General features: G+C 39.6%; 1 protein-coding gene across 3 annotated transcripts in view; it reads left to right on the top strand.

Annotated features, from left to right (window-relative positions):
- LOC127428236 (copine-5-like) overlaps window positions 1–24,435 on the top strand; it is a 209,751-nt gene that overhangs the window by 127,243 nt on the left and 58,073 nt on the right. Inside the window, exons 8-11 of one of the 3 annotated variants that reach the window (XM_051676445.1) lie at window positions 922–1,025; window positions 4,026–4,130; window positions 22,344–22,385; window positions 22,916–22,991. In XM_051676445.1, the coding sequence (XP_051532405.1) occupies window positions 922–1,025; window positions 4,026–4,130; window positions 22,344–22,385; window positions 22,916–22,991 (327 nt within the window). Of the gene's footprint in view, window positions 1–921; window positions 1,026–4,025; window positions 4,131–20,758; window positions 21,259–22,343; window positions 22,386–22,915; window positions 22,992–24,435 lie in introns of those variants that run through there. The other 2 variants (XM_051676446.1, XM_051676447.1) reach the window with 2 other exon arrangements.

Below are 24,435 nucleotides of genomic sequence, written 5' to 3'. Positions count from 1 at the left end.
GGCTGTTTAGTTAACCCAGCTTTCACAATATAATGCAGCCTTTGCAAAGAGGCTGTTAAGGCAGGGCAAACTGTAGGACCCAACAGCAAGCCAGTGTTTGAGTGCACAAAAGCGCTGTTGCTCATTGTTCATGAGAAGAGGCCATTTACATAAGTCTTAAAAGCAGAGCAGCAAAATAATGTCGTTTATAATACTTGGGTTGGAGAGAGGCTGGAAAATCATCATGATGAAATATAACATTATTTCTGGTTTTAGTGCAAAAAACTTGAGGAGCAAAAGTGGACCTCAGGTAAAAACATTCATGATAAATAAATGTTATAATGATTATATAACATAATATGGTTGCTTTAAGAATGCAATTAAGAATTTCAAATGACCTTGTTCTAATTGAATTAGACACATCTTCCACACTGAATGTGCTTTACCTTTGATCTCTAGGGCCAATGCAGAAATGATAAGCATGAGCTGATTCACATCCAAACTTATCCTCCAACACAGCATGAAACTAGTGATCCAGAAATGGTCATATTCATTATGACAGGTGAAGCAGAAACTGATCAGAGACCAGCACTATTTTTCTAAGTAGTTTAAGAGATACAACCCTTGAGGTACACGTTTTTTACATTTTTCTGGGATCTTTAATATGAGCTACTGCACTGAATAGAGCTTCAATCCGAAAAGTCTGTGTGCAGACTTCATTAGTTGTTTTTTGGGCTTGTGTCTTCAACATCACAAAGTAGCTGTAATGAGCCTCCTGTTTTCCCAGTTGAATTAGATAAAAGAGTTTTGGATCTATTCTCTCTGCATTGTAATCATTAGAATGCACAATACAGTACATTGCACTTTTTGTGTTCTTGCTGTCAACACACTGAAAGGAAAAACTGAAACAGAACTTAAACTTGTTGGGGGTTTTCTTTCTAGGACAGCGCAACCATGCAGTTCTGTGCCAACAAATTGGACAAAAAGGACTTTTTTGGGAAATCTGATCCCTTCATGGTCTTCTACAGAAGTAACGAAGACGGCACGTAAGTGTCCCATGTATATTTTAAGGGGTAGTTAACTCACCCTCATGTCGTTCCAAACCCATATTACTTTCTTTTGTCTGTGGAGTGCAAAGGCTGAATTCATGAAGAGAATCCTGGCAACTCTTTTCCATATTATGAAATTAAATGAGGACTGGAGCTGTTAAGACCCCCAAAATAAAAAATTGCTTACATGTTACACAGATCTGTTGAATGGATGACAGTATGAACATTCACATCCACACTGAACCTGACATTTTCAAACTCGATTTGGACCACTTTAATATGTGAAAATAATGCGGATACATATCTGAATTTTTCAGTGCCTTCAGTGTGAATAGCTAGGTGAGATTTAATGTGATATTTACATTAATCTAACTCAACATTCATCATTTGCGCACTTAATTTACTGTGTACTTTATATAGGCCTGTTATAGTTTATAGCTTTCCATATATTTTCTAGTAAACAAATTTAGTTTAGATTTAAGGAAATAAAATTAAAGGCTTCAAGAGTTGGGTTGAGTGATTCATTCATTGATACATGAAAAGATACAGAGATGTTCTCAAACTGTATCAAAATGTGAATGCAAATCTAAAATAATTCTAAAAACAACTTTTCTAACTGTACCTTACAAATATGTAATATCCTTTTTCCTGCTGCCCATTGATTTCAGTGTGTATTTTACTCGTAAGTAATATTACATTCTTGAGCTTTGATGGTAATTAAATTCCACTATACTACTGCAAATGACATATATAGTAAATACATCATTAGCCATCAGTGTGTCTTCCTCCAATTGCTTATATATTATTAGATAAACCACACCAAATAATTGTCTAATTATAATTTTAACAATATTTTTTTATCTACAGTGACTATTATTATAATTATAAACATGCCTGTATTTGTTATACACATGCGGGTCAGTTTAGGAGCATCGGCTGTTCAGACCAGTATCTGATATGGGCTACATCTACAATGACATTTAAACAACCTAAAAACAAAAAAAAATTGATTTGAGCAGAAAACTGCATTTGGGCCACATTAAGCAGCGTGTATATACCTAGCATTCAGTCAGTGAGTTAAACTCAAGATTTGTATCAGTATGATTCTTAAACAAATTCTTCAAACCGGATTTGTAAAGTGTCTGAATCTATTAATTGAAAAGATCAGACTCGAAAGAAATATTTGTTCACGAACATTGCTACATTTCTTATGAACTCTCATATGGGCGCCATGGCAGATGTCAAGATTTGAACTGCATAACAACTTGTCTGTTCCTCACAAAATTGCTGTTGAATGGCTTAGAAGACGTTGAGTCATATGAACCACATTTATAATACTGTTTTGGTGCTTTTTTGTCATTTTGCATATTGACAGCACCAGTCCTCATTCATTTTCATTATATAAAGAAGAGTGGCCTCGAAATTCTTCAGAAATTATCCCTCTGTGTTCCACAGAACAAAGAAAGTGAGGGTGAGAAAATAATGACAATTTAAATTTTTGGGTGAACTATTCCTTTAAGATGCCACAGCTTTGTATTAGCCACAATATGAACAGCAATTAGAAATATGAAAAGCATATTTCCCATGATTCTAAATGCCCACCCACACCCCACACTGTGATACTGACAAAACATTTAGCTGTTCTTTGGGAAATGTATGGTCTGGAAATGGCTCTCTGTGGCAATAGGAAAAGGCCTTCTGTCCCCGTCAAAACCTCTTAACTTAAATGACCATGGTTAAGAGCTTTGATTTACTTTGCCCATTTTGTGTTTTAGGAGAGAGAGAGAGAGAGAGAGAGAGAGAGAGAGAGAGAGAGAGAGAGAGAGAGAGAGAAACATAGTGGAAAACTAAAAAGTCTCTGCAGAGGCTTGGAAGAGTCAGATGATGCTTAAAAAAAGGTTTAGGGTGTTATTTAATTTGTCTACTAACAATGTCCAACAATATACTAAATACACACAATTAAATAATATTTTCACACTTTTATAATACTTTATTATATTTGTGTTAAACTTGATTAGAAATGACTATTTATGCTATTTACACACCAGTGCAAATAGTGGCACATATTATTTTCACCCCAACCCTGTTGGTACTAGATACTATTTACACCCATTTAAATAATAACATACAGTATATGGGCATCACTGCAGCATGTTTATCATGAGTCCCACAGACACCCTACAACAACCCCTACCCTTAAACCTAACCTTAACCCTCCCTTAGAAAAAATGACCTTGGTTTTACTACAGTAATCATAGTTTCACCAAACTATGTGGAAACAGGAAATTGGATGGTAAAAACAATGTGGGACAAAACCGAGGTCGCTAGGACAACACTACACATTCTGTCTTTAACCCATGTCACTGCAGTGACATCTATGGTCTAGTTTGTCGTATATTCTTGTGGTTTCACCAAACTATTGGGGTGAAAATAGCTGCACTGTGTTGCAGATGCTATTTACACCAGGGTGAAAATAGACTCTCCATAAAAAAAAACCCCATCAAACATAAAAGTGCCTGTTGAAGAAATGCACTTTAAAAATAGAGATAGTAGTGGATGATCTAATATCAAGTGGTAGACCATTCCACAACCTTGGACCAGCAACAGAGAAAGTATGATACCCTTTGAGCTTTAAGCACAACCTGGGGATAGTAAGAAGTAATTGAATGGCAGATCATAACGATCAACCAGTGATGTAACCAGGCGCCATACCATGAACTGCTTTAAAAACAAACAGCAGGACCTTGTATTGCATCCTGTATTGCACCAGTAATATCAACATTCTGAAAACAAGCAGGATAAACATAGTGAAACATTAGTAATGAACTGATTTCATACTTCTTTAACTTTGCAAATAAATATAACAATATTATTTGTGAGATATAACCGCAATCAGATGAACAGAGCAAGTGGCTGATGTCAGTCACATTTAGAGTTTCATCAGGAGAAATGTCATGCCTCCATGTCTTTGTCTCTCTCGGTTCTCTCAACATGAAGGTTTACAATCTGCCATAAGACAGAGGTGGTCAAGAACACCCTGAATCCTGTTTGGCAACCATTCACCATCCCAGTCAGAGCTCTCTGCAATGGAGACTATGACAGGTAAGACACACAGACCACCAGTGGCTTCCATTGGTTCCATTCTTTTGATAAAACTGCTAAGGCTCTGTACAGATAATACCTACAGTATAGCCTAAACATACTGTTTGTATGATGGTTATAATTTGGCAGTAAAGACAAATGTTACTTATTGTCCTATTTCGTGTGAATTTATGTCCTACTTTTGATTGCTTGTCATGTTTTTTTTTTTTTTATTACTGTTTTCTCGTGTAGCAAGACTTTTATCAATCAGCATAAAGTCTGGTCCACTTTGCTGCTTACTCTAGCCAAGAACAGCCCACTTAGACAGTAACCCTTTTTTTTTTTTTTTTTTTTCATGTTGACAGATGAGATTAATCTAAAAAAGTTGATACACAACAATAGACTGGCACAGAAAAAAAAATTTTTCACTGCAGTCACTGCAGTGTCATTCGGTTAATGGCTGTACAGAAAACACTAAAGAAATTAATGTAAATGTGCATAGATGTAATCAGAAATTCTGTTTGTCCAAAAGTAATAAGTACTGATTATTTCAAACAAAACAACAAAAGTGAAGAAAAAAAAAAAAGAAAAAAAAAATTCTGCCCATAGATATTACTTTACTTGCCACTACGCATCTCCTGAAAGTTGTGTAAAGCTAGCAAATCATTTAGAACTGCTGATTTTTTTATTTTATTTTTGGCAACTAATTTTTGCATGCAATATTCATCAATTGGTCAGTGAATGGACTGTGGGTGGTCTGTGGGTGTGCCTTCTGTGGCTGACACTAACCTGACTGTGAAGTGATAAGCCTCAAATGAATTATGAAATGTCAGTGCTTAACTTTACACTTGCCTCATGATAAATGCTTGAGATACAAGTACAAGATTGATAAATTGTTTTGACAACAGAACTGAGATAGAAAGTCTGGCCATATAGAGAACAGATACAGGAGAGCCAGTGTCACTTGATTGAGTAGCTACAGTATTGTACCTACAGATGCCTAGAAATGACTACATGCTCTGCCCACCCCTCGCACATTTGATAGAGAAAGGGTCACCACCCTGTCGTGACCAATAAGATTATGGAATTAGAACTGTGTAAAAAAAATTATTGGAAAGCTCTTGCCTGTGCTTGCTCTAGCTTCTCTCCAGGGTTAATTTTTTATGACAGGCACCACACTGCAATGCAGTTCAGGAATGTGACTCATGCTGTGCAAAATCAAAAACTGAGGCCTTTTGACAACATTTAATTGAGCCCACATTCGAGAGAAGAGACCACAAATATAACTTAAAAAGTTGCCATCTTCCCTGCTGAAGGACCAGTTGAACCAGCATGCTGGTCTTACCATTAGCTGGTAAGTGCTGTTTTGGTGCTAGTCTAGCTGGTGGAGCATAGTCTGTTCCCTGTCTGTCACTCACTCGATGTTGTGTCGATGTAGCGATACTAGGGGTTCGCTCTTGAGAGCCCCAATCACCTTTGCTTTATTCAGAAAAGGCCAATGAAAATTGACGAGTGGAATTTGCATGCCGCTCTCCACCCCGGACATACGGGTATAAAAGGAGATGGCGTGCACCACTCATTCAGACTTGTTCTTCGGAGCCGAGCACACATGTGTGTTCGTCCCATCACCTCGCTATTTGCTGCTGGAATTACGGCGCATATCAGCGGTCACCCTCGCACAATTGAGTGTTGTGCTTCCCCTGGGCGCTTTGGCGGCTGAGTCCACAGGTGTAAAAAAGAGTATATTCAAAAGAGTATATTTTCTCTAAAAGAGCTCACACAAACGATTGGCATTAAAGATGTCCTTTCGCCTTTGTGCTACTGGGTGTGGCCATTATCTCTCCCCACCGAATGGCCACGGAATCTGTCTTGAGTGCTTGGGTTGCCAGCACACCGAGGCAGCTTTTGTGGAGGGGTCATGTTCTCACTGTGAGAACATGCCCATGAGGACATTGCGGTTGTGGCTCTCTTCTTCTTTGTGAAGCAGAGAGCCACCGCGGCTGCTTCCCAACCCGGTCCGTCCTTGGTTGAAACTCAGGCGGCTGGTTCGGTGAGCACCGTGGGCAATCTGGATATGGATATGGGTGTGTTTCCGCCGGCTCAGTCCCCGCGGTCCTCCCATCCTCCAGCACGCTCGTTCTGCCTGGTAGAGTTCACGAGCGATGCATCAGAGGGTGGGCTCCTGCTTTCGAATCTTCTGAGCTTCCGCTCTCGGGCGGTAGAGCTCAGGATGAGGCAGACGCTGAGTTGGCAGCCGTGCTTGCTCGGGCAGCTGCGAACATCAGGCTTGAATTGAACCCTCCCCCCTGCCCTGAGCGTTCGTGGCTGGATGATTGGTTTCTGGGCACGGAGCGCGACTCACGGCCATGCCCCGCCCCGGTGCCCTTCTTCCCAGAAGTGCACGAGGAGCTCACAAATTCATGGAAGGCGCATTTCTCTGCCCGTACACGCTTCGTGGGCTCGTCCACCCTGACTACCCTTGACAGCGGAGCAGCTAAGGGATATGTCGAGCTTCCCCAGGTAGAGCGCGCTGTGGCGGTGCATTTATGCCCGCAGGGCGTAGCCACCTGGAGGAACCGACCAAGGCTCCCTTCCAAGGCGTGTACGTTTTCTTTGTCATTAGTGGCGAAGGCTTACAGTGCCACGGGTCAGGCCGCCTCTGCCCTGCACGCCATGGCTATCCTGCAGTTCCACCAGGCCAAGGCGCTTAAAGATCTGCACGAGGGTAGAACCGACCCAGGGCTCATGCAGGAACTGCGCACCACAACCGACCTCGCTCTACGGGTGACGAAAGTCATAGCGCGCGCCCTGGGCCAGACAATGTCCTGCTTGGTTTTCCAAGAGCAACACCTGTGGCTCAACCTTGCGCCCATCTCGATGCGCCCATCTTTCATTCCATATATATATATATATATATATATATATATATATATATATATATATATATATATATATATATCTTTCTGTGGGGATGGGGCGTGGTCTTCTGTCTGTTTGTGTGAGAGAGGGAGTGGTGTGGCCCATCAAGCTGGTTGGCATAATTACTAACAGCTGTTTCTTGTTACAGTGATAGTGGGGAGAGACCTCAAAAGCAGCCAAAACATGCCAGAGAGCTGAGAGAGTATGACAGGAGTGTGCAGCGACTGGCATGCCTTATTGTGTGTTTTATAGTTTTGTTAAGCTGAAGATTTCGAGAAGTTGATGTTAACTGAAAGTTTTGTTACATTGACTGAAATAAGAAAAGCACGAGAAGGCTGCACTCAAGTATACTTAAGGCAGAAATTAAAAGACTACCTGAAGCGTGCCACTGCTCCTCGTCTCCTCCTTCCATACCTGAACCTTAACGTGTGTTACACTTTCATTCTGTCAACACTTTGACCGCGTTTACATGCATTTAAGGAAATGGGTTATTGCGGGGTTTTGCAGAAAACAGCGTTCTGAAACCTCAAGTAAACGTGAATGCAGCCATTTAAGTGATTAAAGGCTGTTAAGATCAAGCGCTTTGTCACTCATGGTTTCTGTCGGAAACAATGCTCTTATTTGTTTATGTTAACACATAAATTGCGTTCATATGTTTTGAAAGAGTGTGTATGTGCTCAAGTGCATCGAGGGAACCCCAAAGTCTGATGTAGAGGGAAAATTTTGGTTAGGTAAACCCGGTTCTCTGATAACATGAAGTGAGGTATCTCACTATGGGATGCCTCAGGTGTGCTCGATATCGGAAGCACCAATAACACCCTGTCTTGTCAAAAATTGACAGACTAGATATTATACACTGCAGCTACCTGCAGCTGCCTCATTCTCTGCATATCTCTTCTGCATGTGAACTGCAAGGACAGCAGTGATGTGAGATACCTCACTTCATGTTATCAGAGAACCAGGGTTACGTGAGTAACCTAAAGTTCTCTTTCTAACACTCATTCAGTATCTGGCTATAGCATGTAGACAACTTGTATTGCAGATAATGATGGCTGAAGCAGACGTAACAGGCAGAGAGATGCTGAACATCCCCTCTATACTAAATCATATTATTTGCTATCCAAGAGATGAGATCAGAAAGAGAAGGATATAAATCCATTATATTGTTATATGGTGTGCTCAGTGTGCTGCATTCCCACCTCTAGGACAGAGTGAGCCACTGAAGGATCTGTGACTTCTAGTCTATAAAACTTTGTGTGGTGAGAACCAGCCTGCTGCAGCAGAAATCTCTTGAACTGAAATGTCCTTGAATAGCTCCCAAGATGTAGCCATACCTCTAGTGGAGTGGGCTCATAACCCCTCTGGAGGCTGCAGATAAGAGCTATTGTAACATAGCACAATCGCGTCCACCACCCAATCAGAGAGGCGCTGATGAGATAGAGGTTTACCCTTATGAGTCAGCCCTTGAAATAAAAAGCTCATTACTCTCCCGTTGAGCCCTTGTCTTCTTCACATACATTTGCAGAGCACAAACCAGGCACAGACAATGGAATCTCTTTTCCTCTGCCAAGGTAAAATGCGGTGGATGGAAATCCAGTAAATCTATCGACTGACACAAACCTGACGGACCACTCACCTTTGGCACAAACGCCAGGTTTGGCCTAGGATTTACCCTTAGACCTCCTTAGGTGAACAACATGCACAAAGAGTGAACCGATAGAGCATGTAGTTCACTCACTTTTTTAGCCGTCGTGAAAGCAAGTAACAAAGCTGTCTTTAAAGAGAGCAGCTTTGACAAAACACTCTCCAATGGTTAAAAAGGGGGTTGAGACAGCGCATTCAGGACCATGGACAGATCCCACCATGGTACCAATGGTCTAGACACCAGGTGTAACCTTCGATCGCCTCTCATAAAACGACAAAAAAGTAGGTGCTGGCCCATAGTGCCAGAGTCAATGCCCACATGACATGCCGAAATATCGGCCAAATAGACCTTAAACATAGAAAAGGCTCAGACCTTATATAAAAGGTCCTGCAGAAAACACAGTATGTCAATCAATGAACACAAGTACGGAACCACATGTATATCTGCACACCATTGTTCCAACACTCACCATTTGAGATAATACAAAGAACGCATCGAGGCCGCACTCACGTTTTGGATATTTCCAATCACTCTCCAGGGCAAACTGGTGGTATGTAAATTCAGCCTCTCATGGACCAGGCCCAGAGAGCCAGTCTCTACGGAGAGGGATGTCAAATTTCCACATGAGCTTAAGAGAGAGAAGATCTCTGCGCAGAGGAAGAGGCCAGGGCTAGTCGTAAAGCAGCTGGGCTATCTCTGCCATCCACAGCCTCCCTGGCCAGTTTGGCGCTATTAGTGAATGGTGGAACTCCCTCACTCTCCACAGCATCGGCCCAATCAGGCTCAGCAGAGGGAACACGATGCAATGCCCAATTCTCTACCATACGAGGCTCATTCGATTCCCTCTCGACAGCAAATCCGGGCCCCTGTTCATTACACCCGGAACATGCATCACACGTAATGACAGCAAGTTCACGCTGCTCTACACCATTACTCTCTGTCAGACTGTGGAGTTGGTGTAAATGGATTCCCTCCTGCCGATCTACTGTATATAAGCTATTACCATCGTATTGTCCATCCAGATTAACACATGATGATTCCTGAGAAAGCTCACAAAGTGTCTGAGAGCTAAAAATACTGTCAGTGGCTCCAGAAAATGTATGTGCTTTTTCCTCAGTGCGGAAGTCCAAAATCCCCTCACTGCTTTGCCCTCGAACACCGCACCCCAGCCTGTAAGAGATGCGTCTGTCATCACCACCTTTCTCATCAGAATGGGACCCAATGGAGAAAGGACGGGGCTCTCCAATGACAGAGACCGTTCAAGCATTCTGACAAGACAATCACTCTGCGACTGAGATGGCGCTGATGGCCCGAGCTCAGTGACGCTGTCCAGTTCTGAAATTCCCTCATTCACAACAACCCCAGGGGAGCTACGGCCACCTTTGAGGCCATCAAGCCCAGCAGCCGGAGACACATACTGAGAGAAATTGACCTCCCTCATTGAAAAAGGGAGATATGTAGGATTTTATATGTAAATAATTAGTTTAAGAATCTTGGCCATGTTCATCCACCAATAAATGTAGGATAAATGACAAATGATCAGATTAGAAACAATTTATATGTAAGGAATTTAGCACAAGAAATGAAATAATGATTAATTCAGGGAATATTGAAAGAATTAAGGTTTAATTCTGATCACTATGCGGCCCACGCTGTGATGATATGATGTATCTGTTAACTCTTTAGAATAATACTATTCTCATTGCCACTGAAAATAATATCACAAATATGTTAAAATATTGTTTGAGCACAGAGCGTAGATCTTAAGAATCAAGTGATGAGTTATTTATCAAAATATACCACAGTCAATGTCTCTTTGAATACAGACAGACTTTATTGTTCTAAAACATAAACTATACTAACACACGGAGACAAAACATGAACACAGATTAATGAATGAGTTTTGACAGAGAATGAATGAAAAGATCTGTAACAGGAAAATGAACTTTATGGAGTCCTTACACCATGCCTTTAGAACCATTAATACTTCATTTAGTATGCTGTGATTTGAGATTGGGTTACTCAAATTATGTTAAAGAAACACCAGCTCTTTCAGTGAAAGTTTGGAGGACTGTACTTGCATTACATTGTTTGCCCTTGAAGTTCTGAAGAAGTTGGAGGTTCAATTTTGGCAGAAATGTATTATGCATGCTGGAATGATGATGGAACTTCCAGCGGAGCCTGGAGGCTGTTGAAGTTTGCAACTTCTACATTCTAGAGATTTCGCAGACTGAAGAGGACACCCGGGCGGTGCCTCGTGGTCCCAAGGGAGTTTTTCCCTTGGAAATTAATGTGGTGAAAACATTCAAACTTGTCTGCTGGAACGGGAGAGCCTTCTCTAGAGCTCCAAGGTGGGGAGAATTTCCCCAAAGTTCCCCAAGTTGATGCACCCCAAAGGTGTCTTGAGCTAATCAGAAGTATCTTTTGCTATGTCCCATGATCAACTCCTCCCCTCCTCCTCAGAGTTATTTATGAGTTCTTTGTGTGTAAGGACCGCTCAGTTTCCCGCTCGAGAAAGGGCAATGTTTTAGTCTTGAACTGTATATCTTAAATACAACAAATTATAACGATAAAATGAATTCACCCATTGTTTTACTCATGGAAAGGCAAACTTTTGTATATCAAACATGATATATCTGCTCTGGATATATAGCTGACTATTTCAGTATGGATAATAAAAGATTAAAAATCATAATCACCAATTTATCAGTTATCAAAGTGATTACAGGTCATAGCACACATTTTAAAGGTTACATCAGGCTATAATCATTTTTATAAGATGAATTTTTACTATCAAAAATAGACTGTGCGTTGTGTATGTGATGATACAATGGAGTCTTTTGATAGTGTTATAGTTCATGTATGTATATGCATTGTAAAAATCCAAGAAACTTTCATTTTGTGCCTTTGGAGATGATAGAAAAGCACTAGTTTTGGTTCGGCTAAAAAGAGTTTTCTAAAGTTCCAGTGAGAGTCTGTTCAATCTCTCTGTCTTGAACAATGTTTTAAGCATGTGATGGGTATAACAGCTGACTATCACATGATGGTCATTCAGTATATAATTGTACGTGTTTGTGTGTTCTGACTGAATGAAAGAAAAAGGAGCTTCTTTTGATTTCTGGAAACCCCAGGTTTCCATGGTCACAGTTCTTTCTCTGGAATGTGCTTGCCAGTTGTGGGGGTTTTGGGTAAAGGTTGGGTTTTCTGGACACCGTTCCTTGTTTTGTGACGGTTACATTGGCCAGATGCAGGTCAGTCCAAATTTCTAGCTTCTTAGTGCTTAGAGCTGGGGTACTCAATAGGCGGACTCCGGTCCCCATCCGGACCGAAGGACAATTAAATCCGGACTGAGCTCTGAAGCTTTGTGCAAGTTATCTGATACCTGGCTAAGTGATTATGTAAGCATACGTGTATTCGCCCGCGGAGCGGGAATAAATAGCGTTCAGTGCTAGAGAGAAATATTCCTCTCTAGAGCGGGAATAAAGCATGTTCAGCGCTACTCACTTTATTCCCGCTCCATGCATGTTGCCTCTCTCCCCGCTATAGACGTGAGGCGCTGCATAAAGCCTAATTTACTGTACGTACGAGTTGCAGGTGCGGTTATTTTAACAACAGTAGAGGAGACACTGCTACAGATACTGGCATCTTTCCCTTAAACACACTGCAGACAACAAAAATTAAAGTGAAACTATCTTCATCTGTCTGATATGTGATTCAGTCAGTTCAGCTAAGCCAGGTTTGTGTCAGGACAAGTTAATGTGCCGCCTTAAGACTATAACATTTTTCCTTCTAAATTTAGCTTCATTAATCAGCATGTTACGAGCCTTTCATAATAAACAGATTTTTGTTCTAATTTTGTGAAAATTAAGCAGAGATGTCATCATGGCAAGGAAAGCCTATTTATCTTTAAATTAATCAAACAGATATTTAACGCTTCACTGTTATGTAAATTGTTTGTTTGTTGTTTGTAGATTCTCACTTTAAGGAAAATATAAAAATGGTCCATTCAGGCTTTTACATTTTTATACATTTTCTCTCCCACTGTATTTTATTTTTCAAAAGGCCTCCTATGTCCCATACATAGGTATAGATTCTGAATGTAAAAATATTTCAACAAAACTGGACTGCTGTCATTCAGCTTCAAAACAAACTGTTGATCTTATCTTTTAATATTCACATCCAAGTGCCATTGACTGATGAAGTCTTGATGAAATATTTTAATCTTTTGGTAGAAAAGATCTCTCAGACCCCACTAGCTGCCTCTGGGCCCCCAAAGTCCTCATCAGGATTTTTTTTTTTTTTAACAAAGTACTATTTCTGTCAACATGGCAAGTTATAAAAACTATTAAAAAATATGTACATAATTTCCTAGCCATATAACTACTGACACCATGTAAGATACATACTATCCGGACCTTTGCTGGGAAGGAAATGTAGAAACCGGACCTCTTGGAACTTTAATTGAGCACCCCTGGTTTAGAAGATTTTCCCAGAATTATATGCCATCTTAGTGTAGTTCTGTCTTAATTCTTCTTAGTTCCCTTCTTCCTGGCTATTCAGATCCTACAATACAATTGCGAAATGCATCTATGAGCTCCTTCGAAAGGAATGCTCGAAACAGAATGGAGTTCAGCCTGAGCCCCAGATAAAGTAACTGTTGCTATGGAGTAAGAATGTTTATGTTGAATCCCATGCTCACCAAATGTGTCACCAATGTGTTCGAATTTCTCTCTGCTTGCCTCCGAGATGGCGCACATACGAGCAGATTGTCCAGATAAGCAGACACTCTGATTCCCGAATTTCTTAATGGTTTTAGAGCCGCTTCTATACATTTCATGAATACTCAAGGTGCTAAAGAAAGTCAGAAAGGATTTTTTCCATACTCGTAAGCTGTGCCACGAAAGCAAACCTGAGATATCTCCTGTGAGCAGAAAAGATGTCTGTGTGAAAATAAGCATCTCAGAGTTCTACTGACATAAACCAGTCTTCATGACGAATAGAATGAGAGCTGTGTGAGCATTTTGAACTTGTATTTTCTGAGGAGTTTGTTGAGGTTCCTTAAATCTAAACTGGGATGGAGACCTCCCCCTCCCCCTCCGTTGGGAATTACAAAGTACCGGGAATAAAAACCTGATGGCTTTCTTCTTCTGGTATCTTTCTTATTACTCCTTTGCTCAGTAAAAAGGATTTTTCTTCCTCCAATATCTGAGCTGATTCTCCTTGAGCTGCTGACATGACCACTCCATTGAAAAGAGGTTGTTTCACAAAGAATTGCAGTCTGTAGCCCTTTTCCACTGTGGCTAAAACCAAGGGATGAACTGCGCATGCGTGACAGCTTTCGGCCTGAGCAACGAGAGGGCCCCTGCCATCCTTGCTCACTAGCAGCGCAGCGCCATCTGGTGAAACGGGAGTGATAAATGTGTTGATTAGTTTTTATTTTTGTGTGACTGTTCTCTTCTGTTTTCACACCATTCTGCACCCTCTGCCCTTGGTCTGGATGTGACAGAGAACAATTTATTCTTTGTAAAAATCTGCTTGTGTATACTTGCTCCTCTGCCGTCTAAAACGTGGAAGAGAGGGAATTTGTGGGGTACCGTGCACCTTTAACTTTTCCCTGTTCGAACATCTTTGTTCGACGAGCGCACATTCAGATCCGCGATCACACAAATCTACTCCCAAAGCGCTGGGTTGGGAGATCCCGAATCCGAACTGATGTCCCATTTCCTCCAGCAGTTCAACCTGGTTAGCCATGAGGAGAGATGTTGCATTCAGGGCACGGACAGCCAACGCTGAGGATTTTTATATCTTTTAAAAAATAGATGCCACAAAATGCTCCATTTTTCCCATGCAATAATGACCCAGCGGATGAAAATGTTCCACTTACCCAAGTGGACAATTCCACTTAGGTATGGTGGGGTTGTCATAACCAGTTCACTCATATCCTGGATGTACCATCTCTAGAAATCCTTAACAGGCACCTGGTGAAAAAAGGCTTGTCCCAGAATCTCTTCATTTCACCACTAAATCTGGGAAATCCAGAATTACTGAGTATTCGGAGGCTGAGATTGATTCTGGGGAAGAATGCGTATTCATCATCCTCCTCGAGGATATCGGACAGCACTTCATCCTCGCCATCATCTCCCTCTCCCGCTAACTGATCTTCAAATAGTGGGGGAAGAGCCGAGCAAACTACATCCATCATCTCCCCCCATGTGCACGGGCTTCGAGAACTCTCCATAAGCTCCTGTCCTGGGTGTGAGGAGAGGCATGGGTGCCGCTTCCCTCCCACTGCCACTTGCAGTCTTCTTTCTCGGACTTTGAGCGAGAATAAAGCACAGTGAGGACAACTGTCGAGGGTCGATATTGCTGCTTGAGCTTGTTTAGCACATAGACATGCGATACAGAGGGCATGTGAATCCTTCGTAGAAATCCAAATGCCGCAAGCACACAGGCATGGAAGAATGCCTTTCCCCCCAGGGTTCTCGGGCACTTTGGATGTGGCCATGCTAGAGTCTGCACCCTCTTCGTACGGTAAGTCCACCACGATGTAAAACTTCGTAGTACGGAGCAGTGTAGAGAGTGAGTAAACTCTTTTTTCTTCTTTTGTATAGCAGGGTGAGCACCTCAAAAGTAGAGAAAAAACATTGAGAAGTGCTAAGAGTTTCCACTGAAGAAGAAAAAGAAAACTCACCTTAACGCGTTAGTAGAAAAAAGCCACTCAACAAACACAGAGGAATATTGCATCCAGACTTTACCTTGTGGCTCCATCTGTGAACTGTTCAACATGAAACCACAAAAAGTGCATCTGCTAAAGACACCTTCGGAAATATTCCACGGGGAAGAGAGCGAGAATGAGGCAGCTGCAGGTAGCTGCGATTTATATTGGGGAGGTGGTACTCCCCGATAGCTCCAGTGATTGGTCTGCCAATCGTTGACAAGACAGGGTGTCATTGGTGCTTCCGATATCGATAAGGCGTCCCATAGTGAGATACTGATTGAGTGTTAGAAAGAGAACCCCATTATTGCAGCGTAATATATGTCGCATTACGCAGTGCACTTCGCTTTCGTGTCTTCAGCAGCTTTCATGCATTAAACAGCTTTCTGTAGTACTTCTAAATGAGCCATTATAATTTGATATCCGCAGAAGTTATTACTCCACCCCCTGCGTAACATCATTAAGGACAGCTCTATATTGTTGAACCAAAGTGGTTTGAGCGATGGATGTGCAACATAGTTACTATGGTTTCAGGAAACAGTCGTGACTAGGTAATTCCTCCAATGTACTATAATGGTTAAGCAGAGAGTTATGTCATTGTATGGGTTTTTTTCTGGTAATGAAGGTTGACCAAATAAGTCTTTCCGGTTAAACTAGTCAAAAAGCCTTGTTGGAAATCTGGCACACAAGCATCTGGTGTTGTGGGCCAGCATTCAAAACACAACTGGTGACCAGCTATGCTGGTTTTATTCAGCAGAGTTCTTGAGTTTTCTCAAAGGTGAAGTGTGTATTTTTTTTCAATGTTAAAATACTTCCACCAATCTCAGTTTAATGTGCAGAGAGAACTAGAAGTCAGCCATTTATAGGATGACTTGCAATAGAGTGTGAACACTGTAGTTCTGTGGTACTATCAATACATTGCTCTGTTTGTTTGAGCATCCTGACCAGTCCGACACAGCAAGATTAGTAATTTACTAGTTTGTCTAAAGAATAGCAGATGAACGGGGTGGAAGTGGCAATAGAAAAGTTTGGGAATCCTGTTTTTAAACAATCATTATTGTTACAATTCTGTTTGGTGCCACTTGTGGTGCAGCAATTGTTGTTAATGTTTGATAATAATAATGATAATGTTTTCAAACAGGTTTTCCAAACACTCCCCCCGTCTTGGTCTGAAAATATGTAGTCCCTCCCGAAACTTGCACCATTAGTTGAGCCAATTTTGCTGTGTCATGCTGCTCAAATATAACAATGTTCAAAGTGCCACAGAGCCATGAGGTTGACACTTTTCAGAGAAATAAACCTATGAATGGCTTACTTATAATTGTCTCTGCACATTTACCTGGAATAGGAAAAAGTATTTTCACATTGAAAAAATATCACACATTACCTTTAACTCTGCACTAAAAAACAAAAAAAAAATGGCAGCCTGTTTCATTTATAAACATACAAATGCATTCAGCTCTTCTCTTTTTGTACAGTATCTGGCAGTCTGCTCTGGCTCATCATACCGCAGCACCCTAGCACTCCATCTGTCAGGCACGGCCATATCTTTGACAGGCCGTACACATCATGAAGGAGTGTTAACAGCAGGGAGTAAACCAGGACGGTGAATATATATGGAATGTAAATTAATTTATAGTGTGATGCCACTGCAGGCAGTTGTCTGCTTTGGCCTGGAAGGAGTGCTCCAATCTCTGTGAATGAAGATCCCAAAGAGGAAACCCTAAATACATGGACCATCCCATTTATTTAGACAGTAACAAGCTCCAGAGCCTATTAAAACAGATGTCAGTGTGCATCCCTTTTATTTCAAGCCTAAAGAAAGCAGAAACGAAACATCCCCCACACATCCCCCACACTTTTTTATTTATTTTTTTAAATCTCAATTAATTTGAGACACTGATTAAATGAATCACAGATGTTCTTCTTAAGGCTAAGAATAAACTGCAGGGAAGCAATGTGCTTAATTTTAAGGCAAAAGTTTTCAAAATTGCCAGAGAATGCAAATTTCACTAGAATACGACGACTGTGATGCTGAGTTGAAAATGTAACTCGTATGAATATTTTACCATGAAACTGGCAGAGCATTTCATGTGGATTTACCATCCCACACAACAAAATTTCCCTCCCTCAAATGTTAAAGCAATACCTGCAGCAATGAGGAACTCAAAATGACATTTTGGTTTGAGGTCAATGCAAGGGAATTAAAAACAGCCCAGGATTGTACTTCCAGTCTTCAACCCCTTGTGCATAGCTCCTTCCCCGCCTCTCACCCTCACTGTTTGGGCTCAGAGCGCAATCTATTTTTCTCCTCTTTTGTTGTGAGGCCTGATAGACAGCTGCCTAGGGAGCCTTCTTGGCGGCTGTACTCTCTTACTGTCAAAGAACATGACACGCAGGTGGCAGATGCTCAGAGAGGTGCTGATTCACCACTTTCAAGATAACGAACGTCAAAGGACGCTAACACCCACAACTCCATGGAGGGAGAGTATTTTTGATACCTTACTTCCTTGACAACAGGAGATTTTGTGATATTTTGTATTCACTTTAGAAGGATGAGCATTTTTATGCCTTACTGGTAAGCAGAGTTGGGTTGTAACGTGCTACATTTACTTGAGTAACTTTTTGGGAAAAAATTACTTTTAGAGTAGGTTTAAATGTGGGTACTTTTTACTCTCACTCAAGTAAATTTCTAATTAAATTTTGGTACTTTTACTTTGTTACTGTGGGTGGAATTCCTGTCGTTACATTACTGGCTTTAATTTTAATGTGTAATTTATTGAGGATTATTGAATGGGTCTTTTACAACAGCGGATGTTCACACAACTGCACGCGCTGACACAGACTGTCACATAAGACGGGTCTATCACTGCTGCAGCATCATGCTCTTCTAAATAAGTGAAACACTTTCTTCGCTCTGCACAGTAAAAAAGAATAGTTTCATCATGCAATGTCTTCATTTAACACCAAGACAAGCGGATATTTTAAGATTAAAATTGAAGCTCCAATTTAAGGCAGCACGGTGAGGTAAGTTTTGGCTCTAAAGATAATGTGGGCTTTTCTGTGACATGGTGATGGTCATTTTCAGGGTGATTCTGTAAATGTGGGCTCTTGTGACATCAGTTTTTAAATGTACATTTTTAAATCAGTGCAGCAATATATCAGTGCGCTTTGTCCCGCATGTCATAAGCAGTATTTATGCATTTAACCTGTGCCCTCGCAGGTGTATTGGAAACTGTCGCAGCTACTTCGGGCTGATTAACTGTATAAATCCATGTAAACATCCACGTTAAGTGTAAATACCTTTTGCTCTGCCAATTGCGTTATTGACAACTGAAGTGCGAACAGACAGCATTTCTGTGCGTGGTGCCCTATGCAGGCTGCGTTCTCTGTATTTAGGGAGTGGTGGTTTTTGTTTCGAAAAAGTTACTCGAGTAAATGTAGCGCATTACTATCCACCTCTGCTAATGATCAAAATTCTTTCGACACTGAAAACTGTAACTACACTGAACTAACAACTAAAAGCTATGAAATAGTGAAAGTAGGCATTAATAAAACATGATCTTGCTTTGGTTTATATTTCCCTGTGGGACATTGTTCACATTTTCACTGTAATAATTACTAGAAAGGTTTCCAAACCTCTCATCTTATTGACAATTCATCCAGATTTGACAAGAGCCCTTAAAGGGATAGTTCACGCAAAAATGAAAGTTCCCTTATCATTTACTCACCCTTATTCCATCCCAGATGTATATGACTTCCTTACTTCTGCAGAACACAAATGAAGATTTTTAGAAGAATTTCTCAGCTCTTTTGGTCAATACAATGCAAGTGAATGGGTGCCAACATTTTAAAGGTAAAAATAAATCACATAAATCAGTATAAAAGTAATCCATGAGACTCCATTTGTTAAATCCATATCTTCAGAAGCGATATGATAGGTGTGGATGAGACACAGATCACTTTCACATTCTTATTGTGTTTTTGGTGATTCACATTCTTCTCTGCATATTGCCCCATGCTGGGCGGGGAGAAGAACTTCTAGCACAAAATGACTTAAATATTGATCTGTTTCTCACCCACACCTATCATATCACTTCTGAAGATATGGATTTAACAACAGGAGTCATATGGATTACTTTTATGGGGCCTGCATTTGCTTTTTGGAGCATAAACATTTTGGCACCCATTCACTTGCATTGTACTGACCTACAGAGCTGAAATATTCTTCTAAAAATCTTAATTTGTGTTCTGCAGAAGAAAGGAAGTCATACACATCTGGGATGTCATGAGGGTGAGTAAATGATGAGAGAATTTTCATTTTTGGGTGAACTCCCCCTTTAAAGTGATAGCTCAGCCATAATTTAATATTCCATCATCATTTCCCTACCCTCATGTTATTCCAACCCCCTGTGACCTTCTGTATTCTGTGGAACCCAGATGTTAGACAGAATGTTAGGGAATGACAGTCTCAGTCACCATTCACTTTCAAAATATATATATAAAAAAAAAAAAAACATTCACTGAAAGTAAATGGTGACCATGGCTAACATTCTGTCTAAAATCTGCATATTGTGTTGCATTGAAGAAAGTCATATGGGTTTGGAACAACATGATGGTGAATGATGACAGAATTTCCATTAATAATAATAATAATAATAATAATAATAATTCTGTAATACATGTTAAAAGTGTATTATGAAATGGAATGTAGGGAGTTAACATTCATTATGTCATTTGTGAAAGTAACGAGTTACTCACTACTTGAGTACTCTTTTAATTGGATACTTTCTTACTCTTACTCAAGTAATTATTTGTTAGCACTTTTACTTCTACTTGAGTAATTATTTATTTAAAGTAATTGTACTTTTACTTGAGTACAGTTTTTGGCTACTCTACCCACCTCTGCTCGTAAGGTGGGCAAAACTTTTGCCTACTAGTCAAACGACAGTTTGGGAAAAGTTTTCAAGCTGGGAAAACAACTTGTACTTTATGAATCACCTCCAAGATTTATAAAATGGGTTGAGTGAGTGGGCTGTTTACAAGGGACATATTAGCCCACTCATTAGCTTCCCTCAAATTAAACATCAAGATAACTCAGCAGAACCAATGCGCTCACCCTAGGACATTAATTTGTGCTATTATTCCAGAAATGCAGTGTCCTCTAAACAATAAGCACTTCACACATACAGCTTCTGTTGATTTAAAGGTGCTCTCAGTAAATTTTAGCTGGCTCTTAGCTTCTGTTTTGTTACTTTTAGTCTGTGTTTTCCTCCGTCTCATACTACACACATCCCTATTATGGACGTTCTTGGATTTAATCCAGACTATTTTTTGCACATTGTTGCGTGCTGGACTGTGACCAGGCAGCCGCAACTTGCAAGCTCTCTGCCTGCTGTAGATCTACATGTACTCATGATTGGTATTTTAAATCACACCGTGAGAGCTGCAGGACGTAGCGGTTTGTTTCATGACTCCTTGTTTGGACATTTTATATTTTCACTTTCACTCATTCTTTATGGACTGTCTGTTGGATCACACTCCTGCTAATACCATCATTCTGGACTATACTGTTGACTTGTGCTGCGTTGTTGTCTGTAGTGTATATATTTTGTTTGTTATATTGTTTGGTTTGCTTGTTTTGCTAACATGTAGCCTACATTTATGTTTGAGCATTGTCTGAATGCACTTTATAAAGTAAACATGTTATTATTATTGTCATTATTAGTGGTAGTAACACAGTCAATTGCATGACAGAGTGCTGTCAACATGGCAGTGCCCATAAGAGAGCGAACAGCTCCATGTAAAATTATTTCTATTTGTTTTTTATTTTTATTTGGTTACTGATATGACTAGAGTCTTCATCTCATGTGAGTGTATTTTTCAACATATTTCTAAAAAATGCTATTCATGTCTTTATGTGTAAAACTTTTTTCATAAGCAAAAACTTAGATTAGATTTAACAGTGCTCATGTACGTGTATAAACAGGAACCATTATCGAAATGTAGGCAAATCAGCTTTACTCTAGCTATTTTCCAGCTTAAGAAAAAGGTTTCATTTGTGAACTGGAATATTGAATTTGTCAATGTAATCATAACCGTTATTCACTTAAAAGAAGACTTTTAAGCAGTACAGTAGCTTAGTGTGAGGAAAGACTCTATAGCTCTCCCCTCCGTAGCTCTCAGATTGGAAGGATGCACATTTTTTCTTACCTCTGCAACTGCTCAGTGTACACTTTTTAAATTTACATCAAGGGACATATTAGCCCACTCATTAGCTTCACCTGAAGTGAACATCAGGACAACTCAGCAAAACCAATGCAGTCACCCGAGGATATTTGTGCTCGTATTCCAGAAATGTTGTGTCCTCTGAGCATTGATGTTGTCAGTTTAATGATAAGAATTATTCACTTTTACTAATAACGGCTGTAATGATTTGCGTGGGAGTGTTGGATAATGAGCAGGAAGGAAGTAAACAAGAGAAGATTTCTTGCTAATCTGAGCTTTCTGAAAAGCCTCTCAGTGCACAAGCGGAAGTTTTGGTTGTGCTAATGAGCAAGCTTCAGGAGAGTGTGTTCATCCACATTAATATGGGCAGTAGCTAGTATATTTTCTTCGCCCGATCTTGTTGATATAAGCCATTGAGCAAGCACTTGCCTCAGGATGCATTCTCCAACCCACACTATTTTCGTGTAATTGTGACTGATGACTCAATTTAGGCTTTAGCAGCGAGAGACCAATCAATTTGCGCTGAAATAAGTTCAATGAAAGTCTTGCACACAATTTTTCAAGTGATAACCCAAGGAGAATCCCCCATGAATCAACACAACATAACATTTATTATTTCCTGGGAAAGGCTGATTTTTGTCACCATTAACAGTTGTTTGAAAGTGCTATAGTAATAAACTGATTTTCAAACACACCTGGATGCCACCATGCTTTTTCTGTTTTTCAGAACAATCAAAATTGAAGTGTATGACTGGGACCGTGATGGCAGGTGAGTTGACGACTGGCTTTTGATGTGTTGAACCCTCAAAAACCCACTGTAACAAAACTGTAAAAATTGTTTAAAAGGAATTAATTAATTTATTATTATTATTATTATTATTATTATTATTATTATTATTATAACATTTTAGACATAGCCTAATGCAACTTGTAAATCTGTGAAAATATGAAAATATTCAAATTTCAGCTCCTAGCTTGCTGGAAAGGCTTCTTTACAAAATCAAAGCATATGTACTTGTACACTTAATTATAACATATAACAAATTTTGTTACCTTTATAATGCAGCAGTATAACTTTGCAGCGTTTTTCCAAAATTCACCCCAAAACTTTTACGCTTACAAGTTTTTATGCTTAATTTTATTTTTATAACTAGTGGCTTCCTATAAATGCTTTCAAAGGAAATACATCAGTATCAATGCTTCGGTCTTAAATGTGAAGAGTAAAAGATGAGACGTTTTTGAAGGAATGATGCATAGGATTTTCTGCAATCAACTTCTGCAATCTTTCTTACATTCCAGCCACGATTTCATTGGTGAATTCACAACCAGCTACAGAGAGTTAGCCCGAGGTCAGAGCCAGTTCAACGTATACGAGGTGAGATGTCGACAACAACACTGCATACTTTTCCACTACTTACCTCTGTATGGTAATGCACAGGAAGCACTTTGCAAATATAATATATCCAGAGACATTGAATGTCTAAAAGGGATAGTTCACTTAAAAATAAAAATGTATTTTTATTTTCAAAATCTTTTACTCACACTAGTGTCATGTCATTACAAAATCCATATGACTTTCTTTTGTGGAACATAAAATAAGTCATTTTGCAGAATGTCCTGGCTTCTCTTTTTTTATGCAATGAAAGTGATTGGGATCTGGGGCAGCGTTATCATAGTTTTTAAATTTCCAATAGTTTTTATTTCGTTTGTTGTTGATTTTCAATTTCTGTGTCTGTTCTGTGGTGGTTTTTACATGTCAGTCAGACAGCCGCTTGTCGGTTCTTTTTGTTGAAAATCAGTCTTGAGAGAGTAGCATTTTTATAAGAGATGATCCAACATCTATTGAAAATACGAAAACTAAAGTAATTTTGTTCTTTGATTCGATTTTGTTTTCATATTGTAGTGCACATTTATAGTTTCAGTTTAATTTTCAGTTTAGCACCACAGAAGCCCCATAAAAGTGTTTCATAAAACTTTTGTGCTATAGTCCACGTCCTCTGAACCCAACAGCTTCATGTGAGGAAAACAACGAAAGCCACTATTTGCTGAAAATCTTCCCTCCAACTGTAGCTTTCAAATGTAATTTACATAAACTACCAGTCAAAAGTTTTGAAACTCTTGACTGAAATGTTTCTCATGATCTTAAAAATCTTTTGGTCTGAAGGCGTATGCTTAATTGTTTCAAATTTGTTGTGTAGACAAAAATATAATTGTGCTACCATATAAATGTATTTCATTATAAAACTAAAATGTAATAAAAAAAAATTAAAAAAGTTTTGATATTGATGACTTGGACCAAATAATAAAGTAAAGCAGCCAATAAGTGCCCAACATAGATGGGAACTCCTTCAATACTGTTTAAAAAGCATCTCAGGGTGATACCTCAAGAAGTTGGTTGAGAAAATGTCAAGAGTACATGTCTGCAAATTCTAAGCAAAGGGTGACTACTTTGAAGATGCTAAAATATAACACAGTTTTGATTTATTTTGGATTTTGTTTAGTCACAACATAATTCCCATAGTTCCTTTTATGTTATTCCATAGTTTTGATGACTTTACTGTTATTCTAAATGTAAAAAATTATAATAAAGAATGAGTAAGTGTTTCAAAACTTTTGACCGGTAGTGTACATCAAAATATGCCAATTTCACAGCATATTTGACATAAATGATGATAGGTCATAAAAAACTTAAGAACCAAATCCATTTTGAATATATGTGAATGTAACTGAGATTTAAGAGCTAAAGCACTTCAGAGGACTTAGAATATAGAGTTATATGAACCACATTTTGTGTCATTATGGAGAAAAGCAGCCAGGAC

Source organism: Myxocyprinus asiaticus, chromosome 37, assembly GCF_019703515.2.
Source record: "Myxocyprinus asiaticus isolate MX2 ecotype Aquarium Trade chromosome 37, UBuf_Myxa_2, whole genome shotgun sequence".
NCBI classification, from domain to species: domain Eukaryota; kingdom Metazoa; phylum Chordata; class Actinopteri; order Cypriniformes; family Catostomidae; genus Myxocyprinus; species Myxocyprinus asiaticus.
The sequence above is the reverse complement of the archived record's forward strand: the minus strand, read 5'-3'. Positions and strand labels throughout refer to the sequence as shown.